Genomic DNA, 15,897 nt, shown 5'->3' on the forward strand with positions numbered 1-15,897 from the left:
TCCAAATTTTGAAAGTTAAGTCAGAATTCAGAGTTCACAAATATGGACAAAAGTTTCAAGTTCAAGTTTCATGTCTGCTGTGGTGTAAAATGTTCTCAAATTGTTAGATTTAAGTCATCCTGGTCTTGACAAAAAAAATCATGTACCTTCAAATGCATAACTATATAATACAACAATCAGGTTTTTTTGTCATAAAATATTGATTTTTTTCATGTAAATTTAACACTTAAATTTCAAAGAATTTTCAAATTATGTTTATTCTATTTTATTATTATTTTATCTACAATGGCTTTAATAGGCTGTCATAGCATTCTGACTTTAAACTCAAATTAATTTTTCACATGTGACCTGATTCTCTTTCATACTCCATATAACACAGCCCACAAGATGTTCCGAACAAGTCCCAGCCGGCGGCCAGGGACTTGCCTTTACCTTTATATAGATTGGCTGGGGCTTGGCAAGTGTGTCCGCAGCCATTGAAGCAGCATTTCCTGGGGGAGGGACAATGTTGGTCTGATGAGCAGCTCTCCACGCAGGCTGCAGCAAATCCGGTGGCCCGCTGAGGCGGAGGGCAGTCGCCCTGACGAGACGACCTCAGGGAGGTCAGAAACTCCCTGCTCGTCACACACTCTGTCTGCTTCTGAGAGAAATAACAGGGGCGAAATGTTATTACTACAGCTGACACACAACGGAAATAATATGTAATGTATAAACACACATGAGGGCAGAAAAACACACGGCAGAGGTGAAAGCGTTTCCTTTGGTAAACCCCTACAGACTCTTTGAAGGCAGCCGTTGAGATCTGGCCTGGGAGGGGTTGCATGTGTGTATAACTGCGTGCGTGTGTGTGTGCGCACATGGCTGCAGATCAGCAAAATGTAAACACAAGCTTTAGCTAATAGCCCCGAATTATGCTGTGTTCCTAACCAGCCAGCCAGTCAGCCATCCAGCCAGTAACATGCTTCAGCTATTGTGATGAAAAACTAATCTGAAGACCACGGCGACCGGCTTTACAAATAATCATTTAGGGCCACACACGCAAAATACACACACTCTCACATGTATACATTCAAAAGCTCACAAACATGTGATTCATAACACACATAAGCTTGCATAAACACACGCAGGAATGCTCGTTCGTGGCAGAAAAATGGCTTCATGGTGCCAACAAAAGCAAGTTTCTGGTGCAAGAGGAGTGACACTGCCACCAAGGGTGTTGTGACTTACACACACACACACACACACACACACAATCTCACTCTTTCTGTCTTACCTCACAGGACTTTGGCGAAAGCACCTTCCTGGTTTCCCACAGATCTTTGCATGGCTGAAGGCACTAGACATGAACAAACAAACAGAAATAAATGAAATCCGAGGCTTTGGGCACAGTAGACTGAGGGTTTTACAGTTTATGCTTGTTTCATCACACATGATAAAACTAATAGAATAAAAATATGCACATCAACACCTTCTTAAAGCAGTATTTCAACATTTTGGGGGGATAATTTGCTTTCTGGTGTCCATTCAATATGACGCTACGGCCTGCAGCTAGTTACCAAGCCAGTTACCTTCCTAGTTACCTAGCAATCATTATCTAGCAGCTTATCAGCACCGGCTAAAAAGTGTCCGGTTAGGGATGACATCTTGTAAAAAACGACTAGTTGCATGGTACCTAGCAGCACCTTGCAATTGTTGCAGGAATCACGTTTTGTCACCAAGCGCTAGTTCTTTATTTCAGTGGATAAATCTGCAGTTTGATGTGAAACTGAGATGGAAAAGCCACCACAGAAAAAAGCTGCATGAGGAGAAAATGGATCAACTCTTACTTCATCGGACCTCGGGGGACAAATGATGTGGTTTGCCTTATCTGCAAACAGGTCAATTCTGTGCTCAAGGAATTTAATGTTAACGCCATTATGAGACCAAATCACAAATCCTACAACAAGTTCATGGGTTTTCCTGTGCGGCCCTCAATCATATTCTGGTTCCCTAGATTGGAAGTCAGTCATCAAAACTTTGAGACCCCCTGAACTCCCAACTCTGTGCCAGACAGCAAAAATAAATGTATTTCCCAAAACGTCTTACTATTCCTTTAAATAGCTGAAGTCTGAAGAAAAAGAACAAGGATAAACGACAAAAGCGTCAGATGGTTTTAGCATTTGCAGAGTCTCAGCGTTTGAGCAGGTAGGGAACACAAAAGAAACACACGCTCCTAAAGCACACACTCATCTGGTTTGCCACCTCAGTGAACTGGTGAATGATGGCTCTTACCAAATTAAAACCAGACAACATATAAAAACTGCGGTTTCACCCCCAACCTCCTCCCCCCTCCTCCCCTCTCACTCCCTCTGTCTGTCTGTCTCCCTCAGCTCCCCGGCGTGCCTGGCTTCAATCATTTCTACAATTTATTCCATCTCGCTGATTCCAGGAGAACAAACAGAATCAACAAAAAGCCATAAAAATGTCATCTTTGCGCAAATAAATGGCTACTGTTGGATGAAAAAGTCTTCTCTAAAAGCAGTTAAAAATAGGCTCATTTGCAGACTGATGACGCTGAATATTTTAAATGACAAGTGTGTGTGCTTTTAGGGTTATCATCACACTCGAGCACTGCTTTTAAGACCGTGTAAACGTTCATTTCATGTAGAAAATAAAGGGCAGACACCACACAGTGACTTGTCACTGAGATTCAAAGCCAGTGAAGCCACATGTGCTGGATTCTTATCTCCTGGGAGATAAAATGGAGTCTCCGCGAGAAGCATGATAGCTGTTTAATGTTGTTCAGTCGGTTCATTTCATTCAAGTCATGGAAGAAAAAGTTTGGGTTAGCTTAAAGTGATACTCCACCCCAAAATGTCTCTTTGGAGTATTAAACACTGTTGCTCTGTAGCCTTGAAATGTGGCTATAAAGGGTTGTAGTTTGCTTCTCCGGAGGGACAAAGGCTGTGGTCGGCTTACAACATAGATTGACGTAGGTTACAATGGATTCCAAAAGTGACTGCACCACAATATCTAGAGAAACAATGCTCTTCATCCATATGTTCACAATGTTCCAAACACTCGTATTTCACAGAAACCAGTGCACATCTTTAAAAAACAACTTCAAAACCAAATTGTTTTCTGCAGCTTTCTCAAATTTACAACTATTTCACCCTCTTTTATATATTGTCAGTGAACAAAAAGATATGAATAAACATGCTACAAGCTTAATGTGCGGTATATTTTATTCAGTGAAAAGTAGGTGGGGTCATGAGGGAAAGAACGAGATCATGGATACAAGCAGCCGAAATGTGTTTTCTCAGGAGGGTGGCTTCCGTGAGGAACTCAGAGCAGAGCCGCTGCTCCTTTACATAGAAAGGAGCCAGTTGAGTTGTTTTGGACATCTTGTAAGGATGCCACCTGGTCGCCTCAGTAGGGAGGTGTTCCAGGCACGTCCAGCTGGCAGGAGGCCACAGAGCTGACCGAGGACTAGGTGGAGGGATTATATCTCCATCCTGGCCCGGGAACGCCTCGGGATCCCCCAGTCAGAGCTGGTTAATGTAGCCGGGGGAAAGGGATATCCGGGATCCCCTGCCGGAACTGTTACCTCCGCAACCCCATTTCAGATAAGCGGTTGAAGATGGATGGATGGATGGATGGATGGATGGATGGATGGATGGATGGATGGATGGATGGATGGATGGATGGATGTCGGCTATGCTATAAAATTCTGACTATATTTAGGAGTCAAAACTAAAGTGCAACACACATCTAAAGCTGCAGCAATTTGCCAATTCATTGTTTAATCAACTGAGTGAAAATGAATCAGCAACAATTCTGATAATTTTGAGTCATTTTTTAAGAAAAAAATAGAAAATTATCTGGTTCCAGCTCCTCAAATTTTGTTGTTTGCTTAGTCTTTTATGATTGTAAGCTGAACATTTTTCAGTTTTGGACCGCTGACCACACAAAACAACATCTGTTCTGTGGCAGCAAACACAACACACACCCTTCAGTGACTGTAAATCTGAGCTGATCTACACACTTCATGGCTGAGCCCCTCAGCAGCAACCAGAGGAGGAATACTTGAAAATGACGACATGGTCATCAGCTATATTGCACATTATTTCATACTCGAATATAACAAATATAAATGATATTTCTGCAGCCACGCTGACAGGACTGCCCACAAATGTGTCTGCAGACATTTTTTGTTTATCATCCATGTGGGCGCAGGCGACGGCCGATGCCAATTATCTCATAATGGCAGATAATCAACCCGATTAATCTGTCTATCACTGCAAGCTTATGTAGACTTGTCACATAAGAATCCATTAAAACTGCCAAGCGGACCACAACCTTTGTTCTCTGTGAAGAGGAAAATTACAAACCTTTTATAGCTGCCTTTGAAGCTTTTGTCCTCAAAAGATACAATTTGAGAGAAGTATCACTTTAAGTTATTTTCCCCTTTTCATCTTGGTTAATTATGCATTCCTCAAGGAGACAGGGAGATAACACAACACACACACACACACACACACACACACACACACACACACACACACACACACACACACACACACACAGAGTATTGTAACCAGATCCTGAAGTGTTATGGAGCTCTCGTGGGTCTCTTCACTCAACCACATGCTGCTCAGGTTGTCAAATTCTCCCCAAAAACACCTAACACACACACACTCTCACACACACACACACACACACACACACACACACACACACACACACACACACACACACACACATCCAAACCCAGCCCACTCTGCACTCGCCCCTCCTCTTGTGCTGCTACTTTGATCAGTTACAGACATGTTTAATTTTTCATTCCTCTCCTCTCATCCTTTATCCTCCCCTCCCTTCCTTTCCCATAATCCTCTGTTCTTTTTTTTTTTTACTCCTGTCTTCACATTATCACTCCTCCTGTTCTCCTGTGTGACCCCTCACCTCCACGCTGCCTTCCTCTACCTCCTTCCTTGCCTCGAGCTCAGTATCTCTCCTGTCTCCTACTCCTTCCGCTCTCCCTCTTATCCTCCTCTACTCGATGGCGAAAATTCCCACTAAAGTTCAAATCGGACTCTTACCTATTTTGGAGGTGTCTTCAGGTTAATCACGAAATCATAGATTCATTTATTCGACAGCTATAGATTTGCCTAATTTTACAGCAGGGCTGCACAATTAATCACAATATTATCAAAATTGCAATATGTCTAGTTGCAGTATCCAAATCAAAGAGATGTCTTTGCCTAAAAAAATTGTTTGGTGCAGACCCCAAAAAATATCACATCATCACAATTTTGAAAATTGTAATATAAAAATGATCATTCCCACTAACCACACCCACGCAATATGATTTTTTTAACCAACCGTGCAGCCCTATTTTACATTCAGAACAAAAGATTGCCTATTTAATGGATCAGCAGCACATAAAGTTATTATTAGCGCCACCTTGAACATCTATAACATTTAAATACTGACTACATGTTTATGCATCAGTAATATTAACCCAGCAATATACTAATGTAACACTGACAGGGCCATTCTGCAGCAGGAGTACTTTAAAATTTGACACTGAGTATATTTAGCTAATCTTCAGATACTAATTTTTATGCAAAACCTTAATTTGTAAGTTATAAAAGGGTATTTTTACTAGTTTTACTGATGTATCTAAAGCGAGTATTTATAACTGTACATAGTCAATAGAACAGGAGGAGGAGAGACAGGTGAGAGGGGAGAAAGGAGGAGTCGAGGCGAATGGATTTAAGCTGAAAACACTTGTGGTATGTACATGGTACACACCTTACACTCTCAAATATCACTTGGATGTTGTAAATCACTGAAAAGTACATGTACTGTATTTGTGTAAGAGGAGCTGAGAGACGAACGGACACTTTTAGCCTTGAAGGCGTCATGATGAGTTATGTGTTTGAGAGAGAGCGCGGTAGACACGGCGGAGGTCAGAGGTCAGAGATGTTACTGTTTAACACACCAACACACTGTAACAACAGAGACCAGATTAATGACCGTGCATGTGTCTGTGTCTGTGTCTGTGTCTGTGTGTGTGTCTGTGTCTGTGTGTGTGTGCAGTTTGTATGGTAGCTCCTCAGATACCTGTATAATAATTAATCACACACACACACACACCTCGTCTCTGGGCCCTCCTCTGGCCTCTCTCCTGCTGTTTTATGGCCTCACCTGCCACGATAGAGGGATGACAGCCACACTCAGCGAGAGGGAGGAGAGGAAATGGGAGCGGGAGGGGAGGAGAGATGTGGTTTCGGAGTGGATGCAGGCGGAGGGGGGAGAGAAGTGAGTGTCGGTTGAAAAGGAGAGAAGAGATGAAAGACAAATAGTGAAACAGGTCCAGAGGAAAAGGTAGAGAGGGAAAGACAGAGAGCAACACACCAGATGTGCTCACTCTCCAAAACACAGTCGCCAGACCAGTTGGTGCAATGTGAAAAACTATTCATGTTAATTTATGTGTTCAGCTTGTCATCAGTTGTTCAGAGTTTATACCTTACAGGACATATGTGTAGCATTTAAGACATGGTATTGTTTGTACTGTTTTCTTAGTTTTGGTGCCAAAATCAACCCAGAGCCAACATCCAAACAACACTCTGACACTTTCTTGAGAAAAGTTTTTTCCTGAACACCCTATCACTTCTTTTAGACAGGGACAGGCTTGTGCATTCAGGAGACAAAAAAGCACTTGGCACTTGAATGTACGCAGCAGTAGCAGTCCAAATAGCAAGTTGGAGCCCTATTTAATATATGATTTACAGCTGAAGCAAGTTGTTTTGCTCCTCTCAGGGAGGCTGCAGGAGCATAAGACGCACGCAACATTTTTGACAGCCTATGTTAAACCCTATTTATGAGTACTTATCTTCTTTATTCAACCTGTTACGTTGTTATCTCGATCATATGATTGTTCATGTGAGGCTCCACCTGTGCTGTCTGTTTGTTTAAAGCCCTGATGAGGACCTATAAAATAAAGTCTGTTTAATATTTGCTTCCTTGTTGTTGCTATTTTTTCTTATATTACGGAGTGCCTTGATTGCTTTCCTGTTTCCCAGAACCATTCAACATATTTCTGAGCTGCGGTTGAGAAGACAGAGCGACCAGTTATCTCATTTTCCAATTTACTTTTTTGTTTTTAGCGATGCCGTTTTCAATGTTCTACAAAACATTTTATGTATTTAACGAAAGAGTTCTTAAAATTTGATTGTTGACTGCACAAAAACTGTCATAATAAAACTGTGTACAAGAAAAAGAGATTATGCAAATTGCAAACATTCTATTTCTTTACTTGGAGAGGAAAAAGTGGTGGTGCATCATTCCGATGTGCTGCAGAAGGATTTCTGCAGCTTTTTAAGAGTGATGTTCAAGCACTTTTCAAGCACTTTCAATGTACCTAAACAAAAAAAAAAATCCAGGCTCTCAAAGCCTTTATCATCACATCTAAATTGTTACTATAAATGCAATTGCAAATTCCTCTATACCCATGGAAATCAATACATATTGTTACTTTGTTTTACCAGCTGTTGATTTTATGTTTCAATCATGATTATTTAATGCTTGCTAATTTCCAGACTAAGGGATCAACAGAGGGCTTATCAAAGCTATGAATGACAGACGTGATTATGGGATTGATTCATTTAAAATAATAAAAGATTTTTTATTTTTTTTTATTGTATAGATAAAACATTACATTAAATCAAGCATTTTGAAGGAGAATTCAAATTCAAAATTCAAGCATATTCCTAACCTTGAAAATATAGTTAAAATCAAGCATTTTCCAAACTGTCAAGACTTTGTGCAAACCCTGCTAGTAGCAGCTTTCTATCTCCATGACATATAATCATGATGGATAAATGAGAGTTGTAAAATTGTAGCTGTGACTCCCCTCAGTCTCAGGGTACTGCTATTATCTTCTGTGGCATTAACAGGCATCTCTTTAAAGCTGAGACCGAGTTTAAAATAAACCTTGTAGCAATAAAGGACGTTTCTTTTTCTGCAAAATATTCTTGTATTCACAAAAAAAAAAATAAGTTGAGAGTGATTTTCCATCAGCGTCTCTTCCACCATCAGTTATTTTGAGAACCTGAAAGCTGTGTTTGACGTGAAGAACAGCATCCTCTTCATGTTTTCTCCTGCAAAGTAATCCTGCAGATTTCCTGTGAAATCTAACCTGGCGGCCCACATTTTAACATGCAGCTCAGTGGTTGATGCTGACTTGAGGTTAAATGAGTGATGAGTTATTGATAGTACTTTACATTCAGTAATTTTAATATTGCCACTTTTGATGCCATGCTGTATGTACAATACTGTGCAATAGAAGAAGGAGAGCTCTGAAAAATCTACATATATGGGATTATAATTATTAACGATTACTTTCTTTTCTTTGACAATATTAAATTACATATTCAGAGTGAGTGCATTTTTGTAGTATAGACTATATGGAACTGCACTTACATACTGAATTAGATTGCATTGAGCGTTTCAGAGGGCACAAACACTCCTGTTTTATTTTTTGAATACGCATACACGCATCTATATGTGTATGCACTCATGCAGTTGCGCTCACTTCAGGTTTTGTGGTACGTGAGTGAAAAGTAGCAGAACAAATTCCAAAAAAATCCCTTTGAAAAGCACGTTAGACTTTTGCCAGACCTTTGGAAAAACATGTACAACAACCAGAGCTAACTTAAGTCGGCAGCTTGTGGGAGGAGAGGAAAAGTCGGAGGAGAGGGAACAGAGGAAAAATAAAAAGAGATCGGGTGGACGGTCAGAAAGACAAATGCTTCAAGATAGCTCCGTGGTTAACTTCCTCACCTCTCAAACCACATGTGCCCACAACGACAAAGCCAGAGTTTTGTCTCTCCCTGCGATTCCCCTGATCGTTTACTTTCTGTGCTTATCTACATCTAAAACAAAATCACTCAAAGGATGCTACACTGACGTTTGGATGGAGAAGAGAAGGATAAATAAAGAAACTGATGTGTTGATGGCAGGTGGCAGTCAAACTATCTCACCTAGATTAGGTTTACTATTAGAAACAAGCAAAAGTCTAATAAGATTAGTGGATTCATTAACTTTCTAGAAAGTGCAAATGGAGAAACGGAATAAGATCTGAAAATCTGGTATTTTGCTCCAAATGCCCCGCGAGAAGAGCCGACATCTCTAACAACATTTGACAGAATTGGCACTTACTGCAAAGTTACATATCTCAACTAGACATCACACCGTATTAACATACTGAAGTTTGAACAGCAGAGTGAATGGAAATGACTGTGGGAAAAGGAGAAGAAAGAAATTAAAAATGATATGTATGGCAAGCAAGCTGCTGTTTGCAGCTGTTGCACCGAGTTGTCCAAATGGAGTGATAATGACTGAGATAAGGAGGGTGAGACGGGGGGGGTGAGACGGGGAGTCAGACTGGTGCACAGGGATGACTGTCTGATTGTTCAAACTCTTCCATCATTTCTGTTTGATTATAACATGGTGATTATTGATTTAATTTAAAACCAACACTTGCAGCTGAGCGAAGGTCAATTCATGCTTCCCACGTGTGTGTGAGAGCTGTGAGATCTGTGTGATGATGTCATCTGGCCATGTCTGCGAGGGTCTGCGTGGACCCTCTATGTGATCACCCAAAATTTGTGATCACACGGATTGCACACGTAGCAGGTGCACCAACTGTGCAAGCTCAGAACTTTCGCCTTTTTTCATCAAGTGGCTGAAAGTTATATTTTTTCTTTTTTCTTGTTGTCAAAAACAACAAACACAGGGGCTCATTTTTATTGTGGTGAGATTGTCATTTTGTTCATGTGCCTGTGACTTCTTGATTTTTATGGTGGTTAGCAAATGCTGTTTGCTAGTCGTAAGTCTGCAGCCGTCCATCGAGGCAGAGAGTGTGTCCAAGTTTTGAGAAACAGATGAGGAGAGGGTCAGGACCTTCAGCTCTGAGGCCATGGATTTTGCTGTAAACGTGCATGAAGGAGTGTGTTTGAAGTAAGGCTGCATTATTTTCATCATGGATTAAGTAAATCAGTAACAATGATTGGGGAAGCAGCTAATAAAACAGGGTGCAAGTTTGATTTTAGTGAAATAAAGGTTAGCACAACAGCATCTCTTTTAAAATAAATCATATTCATTCAGCTTTATTTCATATTTTTCACTTGGTCATCCACACCCCACCAGCAGCGGCTCTATGCTCCACCAGAAGGACAGTTTGAGAACCAGAGGTTTAGAGGATAAAAGTGCAAAATAATACTCATCAACATCTTCAAATGCTTCTTTTGTTAAATGACAAATAAAAGCAGCAAAATCCTTACATTTAAGAAGCTGGAACCAGCATATGTTTAATATTTTTGGTTTGAAAAATGACTGAAATGATTAATTGATTATCAAAATTGTTGGCGACTAATTTTCTTTCACCTGACTAAACAGCTCTAGTTCAGAGGTGGATCGGTGCTCACTGTGGTGGTGTGCTGCTGTAGTGAAGCTCCAGCGCTCACCTACGTTCAGAGGTTGTAAGAATGGGATTCTGGATAGACGCAGCTGAAAGAAATTTTCTTCACAGCTCATCTGGCCTCACACTTAACAACACCACCTGGGCATCTTCCTATAGATATAAACCTAACATGTATGCAACTGGGAGGAAACCCCAAAGGAAACCAAGAAAACGATGGAGGGAAACATATCCCACCTGCCCTGGGATTTCTTCAGGACCACCGGGAGGAGCTGGAGTGGGTGGGATATTTGGGCTACTGTGCTTGGCCTCGTGCTTGTACAACCCTTATAACTGATGGACAATTGATGGATGAAGAATTTTCTCTACAAAATATGAAGTATTTTTGCCCAGATATTTATAGAGAGGATTAGGGGGGGACAGGGGAGAACAAGAATTATTCCCGTTGTTGTGTTTATGTGGGAACCAAACAACCTCTCTTAAGTTGCAGGCATAAGACAGACGTAGCTCATGCTCGAGGACACTTTGACATGTGGACAGGAGGAGCCAGGGATTACTGGAATTAGTGGACAACCTGCTGTACCTCCTGATCCACAGTCTGAGCACACAGAACTATTCCAGCTGCTATTATAAGTAATTTGAACCTCTTTAGAGCACGGTATGATGAATGAGGAGGACGGGATGATAAGAGGAAGAATAACAGCGACTTGATAGCTCCGCTCCTTTGTTCTGCATCAGACCTGTTTGTTAGTGGACATCCCGCTGACGCACACACACCTGGTACACATTACTACGTCTACTCCGCATGTGTGTGAGACAGAGAGAAGGAAAGAGATAAAAGGAGGAGGAGATGGACAGATGGAGGAATTGAGTGAGGGCTGTAGTTCAGTTTTAGTGAATTCCCATGTGTCTTTCCATGAGAGTCAGTCCACTGATGATGTGACACAAACCATATGTGTTGAGGCAACATCTGCCCGGTGCCTGTGTGTGTGCGTGTGTGTGTGTGTGTGTGTGTGTGTGTGTATCTTCAATAGAGAGACCTCAGGCCCTGATGTAACAAAGGAATCACAGTCAATCTGTTGACTCATTTCTTTTTATCCCTCTTCACTCACCACAGGAGTAATGAGGATCTGGTTAATAGTTGTGCTTAATCCGTTTCCGTGGCGACCAGATTGCTCAACACCATCACCTGGATTTACACGGGTCCTAAATAATCAGACTAACAGCCCAATCAGGATAAAAGTACCTCATGTAAACACCTAAACCAGAAAAGAATGATCTGATATTGGAATTTCCAATCGGATTAAAACGGGCGATGTAAACCTCTAATAATCTGATCAAAGGGAAAAAAATACCCACGTAAACGCTTAATCCGATCATTTCTACCTGTCTGCGATACGTGGGGTTGGGTGACATGCCATGAGCAAGTTTCAGGGAGGGACAAAAACATGACTCCTCCACATGTTGCTCAGCTAATCAGCTGTTCATGTTGCACTAGTTAGGTCAACGTTGTCCTCCCTCATGACACACATCAACAAAGCCAAGTGAAGGAAGGCAGCGTTGACTTCAGCAGGACATAAACAACTGTTAGCGGCTGAACTCGGTGGCAAATGAGCTACTTCCTCACCTGACTACTAACGTTAAAACCTCGCTGGGATGCTGGGATGCTCTGTCCCTTCCCACGGTTGTGGGACAGTGTTACTGCTGCATGACGCCCACTCGAGTTATGTTAGATAGTTAATTGTTCTTCGTAGTTTATTTTAACTACAGCTCAATTTTTTAACATTGAGTACGAAGTTACATTATATGTCAAAAAATACTTGGCAAACCATATGGTTCATAAACATTGTTAGGGAATGACTGAGAAAAATTCAAAGTATTATAAAAATGCCAAAATACACTGGTGTGGAGCTTTAAACATTCTTCAGGTATAAATATTTGTTCTTTATCTGTCAGATTGTCCAATAATCGATGCTTTCATTAAGTATATACAGTTTGAAAGACTGATAATATATCACTGTAGTATCTGAAAGTGTCCTACAGATGCACTTCACGGTCTCCTATGTATTTAGATTCACTTTTAAGTTTCTGACTCTTTGTTGCATTTAATCAAATGCTCGTGTGACTGAAAATGGTTGAAGAAAAGGGAATAAAATTTCAAAAATAAATTTATATCCTTTGCTATTTTTACATACTTGTTTCCTGTCATTTCCTTGTGAAATAATGGATTGTTGCAAAGCTTTCAGCATCTTAAGTGAAACAGATGACATGGGAAATTAAATTAATCCCTTAGTTTCTCAGTGCACCATTTTGTGTGTGTGGGTGTGTGACCGTGAGCGGACAGATTGACTATGTGTTACACATGTTAAAACTCAGTGAGAACAACCTAGTTCAGCCCTGCTCCAAGTCTGAGTAAGGACCCAAAAAGGAGTTGAGGGAAAAGTAATACCAGTCCCCAAATTATTCTGTAAAAATCTCTCTCTGTCAAAAGTTATTGAGTATGTTACACTGCCAAAAAGCTTTATGAGATCCTGCAGTGGAATGTAGGCTGAGACCAAGTCACATTTTGTTAGATTTGCCTCACTAATGGCCCTAAAATTGGGTTTATAAACATAAGAAAAATGTGGCTCCCAAGAGAAAAAGTCTGAAAATCAAACTGTGCAGAGGAGTGTTTTTCCTCCAACAGATCAACAGCTAAGGACCAGTGGACTCACTGCTTCCTCCCCTCTGGCTGTCTCATTCTTCTTCTCTCTGCAGAGAAAATGTACCAGACTAGGCCTGGGTTTTACACCTTAACAAGGTTTTGGTCGCCAGTGCTGTGTGTGCTAAAACAGCACGGCCATTGAACATGCTCATGTTTTCGTTGAACGGTGAACCGAATGTATCCGTTTGCAACTAATGAATATGAACGTATTGTGTTTTGTGGTTTTATTGGATCTGCAACTGGCAAATCAGATGCAGATACAGGTACTGCTGAAGGAAGTTCATATGAAGATCTGAAAAAGTTTTATGAACAAATCAGTACAGATTCCAAATGGAAAAAAAAAAAAAATGCAAATGATCAGACAGTCAGCCACAACGCAACGAATCTGAAGCATGTGACCAGTCCTGGGAAATATCTACGACTGAATGATGATCACAAGAAATCATTCAACAAAGTGTAAGACCACAAGCCAACAGCCACAAAGTTCTTCCACCTAAGTCAGGCTCACAGAAATGTGTAACGGATTGGTTACCATCATTTCCCCCGTGAGCGGACAGACTTGAACTTTCATAACACTGTCGGTCCATAGCAACCGACTCTCCAGTACTGAAAGCAGGCTTTTAATGTCTGGTCAGATTTGTTTGTTCTTTAATCAGATAGTTATTGAATTAAATCAAAATTTTGTCAGTTGTAGACTGTCTTTTATACAGACAAAGTTCTTTTTGGGCTGGTCATGATTTAGGAGCAAATCTATGTTGCCAAATTCCCATGTTCCCACAGTCCTACGTACTGGGAAACACAGGATCTTTGTCATGTTTCCGTTATGTGCCATTATACATCAGGGTATCATAGGACCAGGGACCCCAAAAGTACTGAATCATTTACTGAAACTGTCATAGCAGCACTAACAAGACAACTATAGAGTCTATAGCCATGCCAGCAACTCTGGAGGGTAGTGTTTAGTCATTATGCTAACATGCTCCCACTAATAATGCTAACATGCTGATGTTTAGCAGGTATAATGTTTACAATGTCCACCATCTTACTTTTGCACATTAGCACAGCTGAGGCTGATCATAAACCAAGGAACAAATTGATATTTCAACGTGTTTACAGCACATGATAAAAATACAGGTGATCCCCAACGTTAATACAATCCAACCTGAGGGGAACATTTCATCCATCCAATATATGTGGAGATTTTGCACACTAAACCACAGATGTTAACCTCATTGTGTTGCAAGAGCAAAAATAAGGGAATCCCCGAAGCCATGAAGATACTTCTTCTTCAAATTATGAATAATGGCTACCCATTCAGTACTTGCTGAGATATTGCAGTCTGGTGAACCATCCAACTGAGATTTCCACCCCTTGGTGCCACCCCTCTTCTTCTTCTTCTTCTTCTTATTTTGGCTGCTTCCAAATCGGATGTTGCCACAGCGGATCGTCTGTGTCTCGCTGGCAAAACAGGCCCCACCCAACCCGGTATGGAAACAGGATTTTATGATCCACATATTTGATTTGGAATAGGCTTTTTTTTACACTGAACGCACTTCCTGACGCAACCCTTCCTATCTATCAGGGCTCAGGACTGGATAAACCCAGGGTTCAGAGTCTTACACTCGGTGTCAGTGTCTTCCACTCTGACATGGTCACAGGAGGCGATCAAACCATGTGATCAGTAGATGACCCACTCTCCATAGTGCATTATAACCTGCTGTTGGGATCTGTGCTTCTCATATCAATTGTGTTGCTAGAACAATTGTAGTTTCAATAAAATAAAGAAGAATGGAAACTGGGGACTATTTGTTGACCTAATGAAACAATAATAAAGTGGACTGTGCTCATAATGCTTCCAAGGTTCATAATCAATAAAAGAATAGCAAGCCCTAAACATCTCCCAAATATCCTGTTAACAAATATACACACCCTGGGAGTATTAAACAGCGCTGGACTTCCTCTGCTGTATAATTCATTATTTTGATTAATCTTGGCAATTATTGCTCAGGACTGGGATATGTGCTTTTCTGTTCTAATTTATTTTTGTTGGCCTGCCACGCTGACTTTTACAAATTGGGCCGTAGCCACTTTCAACAGACTGTAAAAACGGTAAGAATTAATAACTTTGCAATTCAAACAAGCAAAGAAGAGACACTGTGCATGTCTGCGCAGTATCAGGCTGTCTGAGAGGAAAGTTGCGGTTTAAACAGCGTCAGCCCCCACCGGCCAGTTTCGGAGAGTGTTGTTGGACGTGGGTTACAGCGAAGTGCCACACTGCATTCACACATCTACAACAGCAAGAAACAAAGCCAAGGTAGTAAAGTTAAGACATGGTATTAAACTTGAAAATATTTTCCGTTCCGTTCTCTGTGTTTCTTTGTTGAACTCTAAACATCAGGAATAGAAACAAAGGAAAGCAGAGGAGGAAGGAGAGAAAGGATATAGATAAGTTTGGTTAAGGTCAAAGGAGCCGTGTGTGTTTGTGTTTTCGTTCAAGGTGGTGAGGGGGGTTAAGTAAGCTGAGAGTTGATGTCTGATGTTTTGCTCAGTGTGGTATCCCCTGCAACGGTCTGCTGGTGGGAGTTGTGGGGGGGCATGCCCTCGGCTGTTGTTGACATTAACCCCAGCTGACCTCAACATGCACACACTACTGATATACGCTCTACACTGAAAAAAAACATCCCCGCTCTCACGCCTGTTTCTTGCTTTTCCTTCCTTTATCCGACTG

The 15,897-nt window shown here is 41.1% G+C and overlaps 1 protein-coding gene across 1 annotated transcript in view; it reads right to left on the bottom strand.

Annotated features, from left to right (window-relative positions):
• The window catches only part of anos1b (anosmin 1b), a 59,693-nt gene that overhangs the window by 23,086 nt on the left and 20,710 nt on the right, over positions 1–15,897 (bottom strand). The window contains exons 3-4 of the mRNA XM_084723733.1: positions 1,274–1,336; positions 433–640 (exon numbers count right to left, since the gene is read on the bottom strand). Coding sequence (XP_084579859.1) covers positions 433–640; positions 1,274–1,336 — 271 coding nt within the window. The remainder of the gene's footprint in view (positions 1–432; positions 641–1,273; positions 1,337–15,897) is intronic.

The sequence above is a fragment of the Lutjanus erythropterus genome, chromosome 7, assembly GCF_056507025.1.
Source record: "Lutjanus erythropterus isolate fLutEry1 chromosome 7, fLutEry1.hap2, whole genome shotgun sequence".
In the NCBI taxonomy this organism is placed as follows: domain Eukaryota; kingdom Metazoa; phylum Chordata; class Actinopteri; order Lutjaniformes; family Lutjanidae; genus Lutjanus; species Lutjanus erythropterus.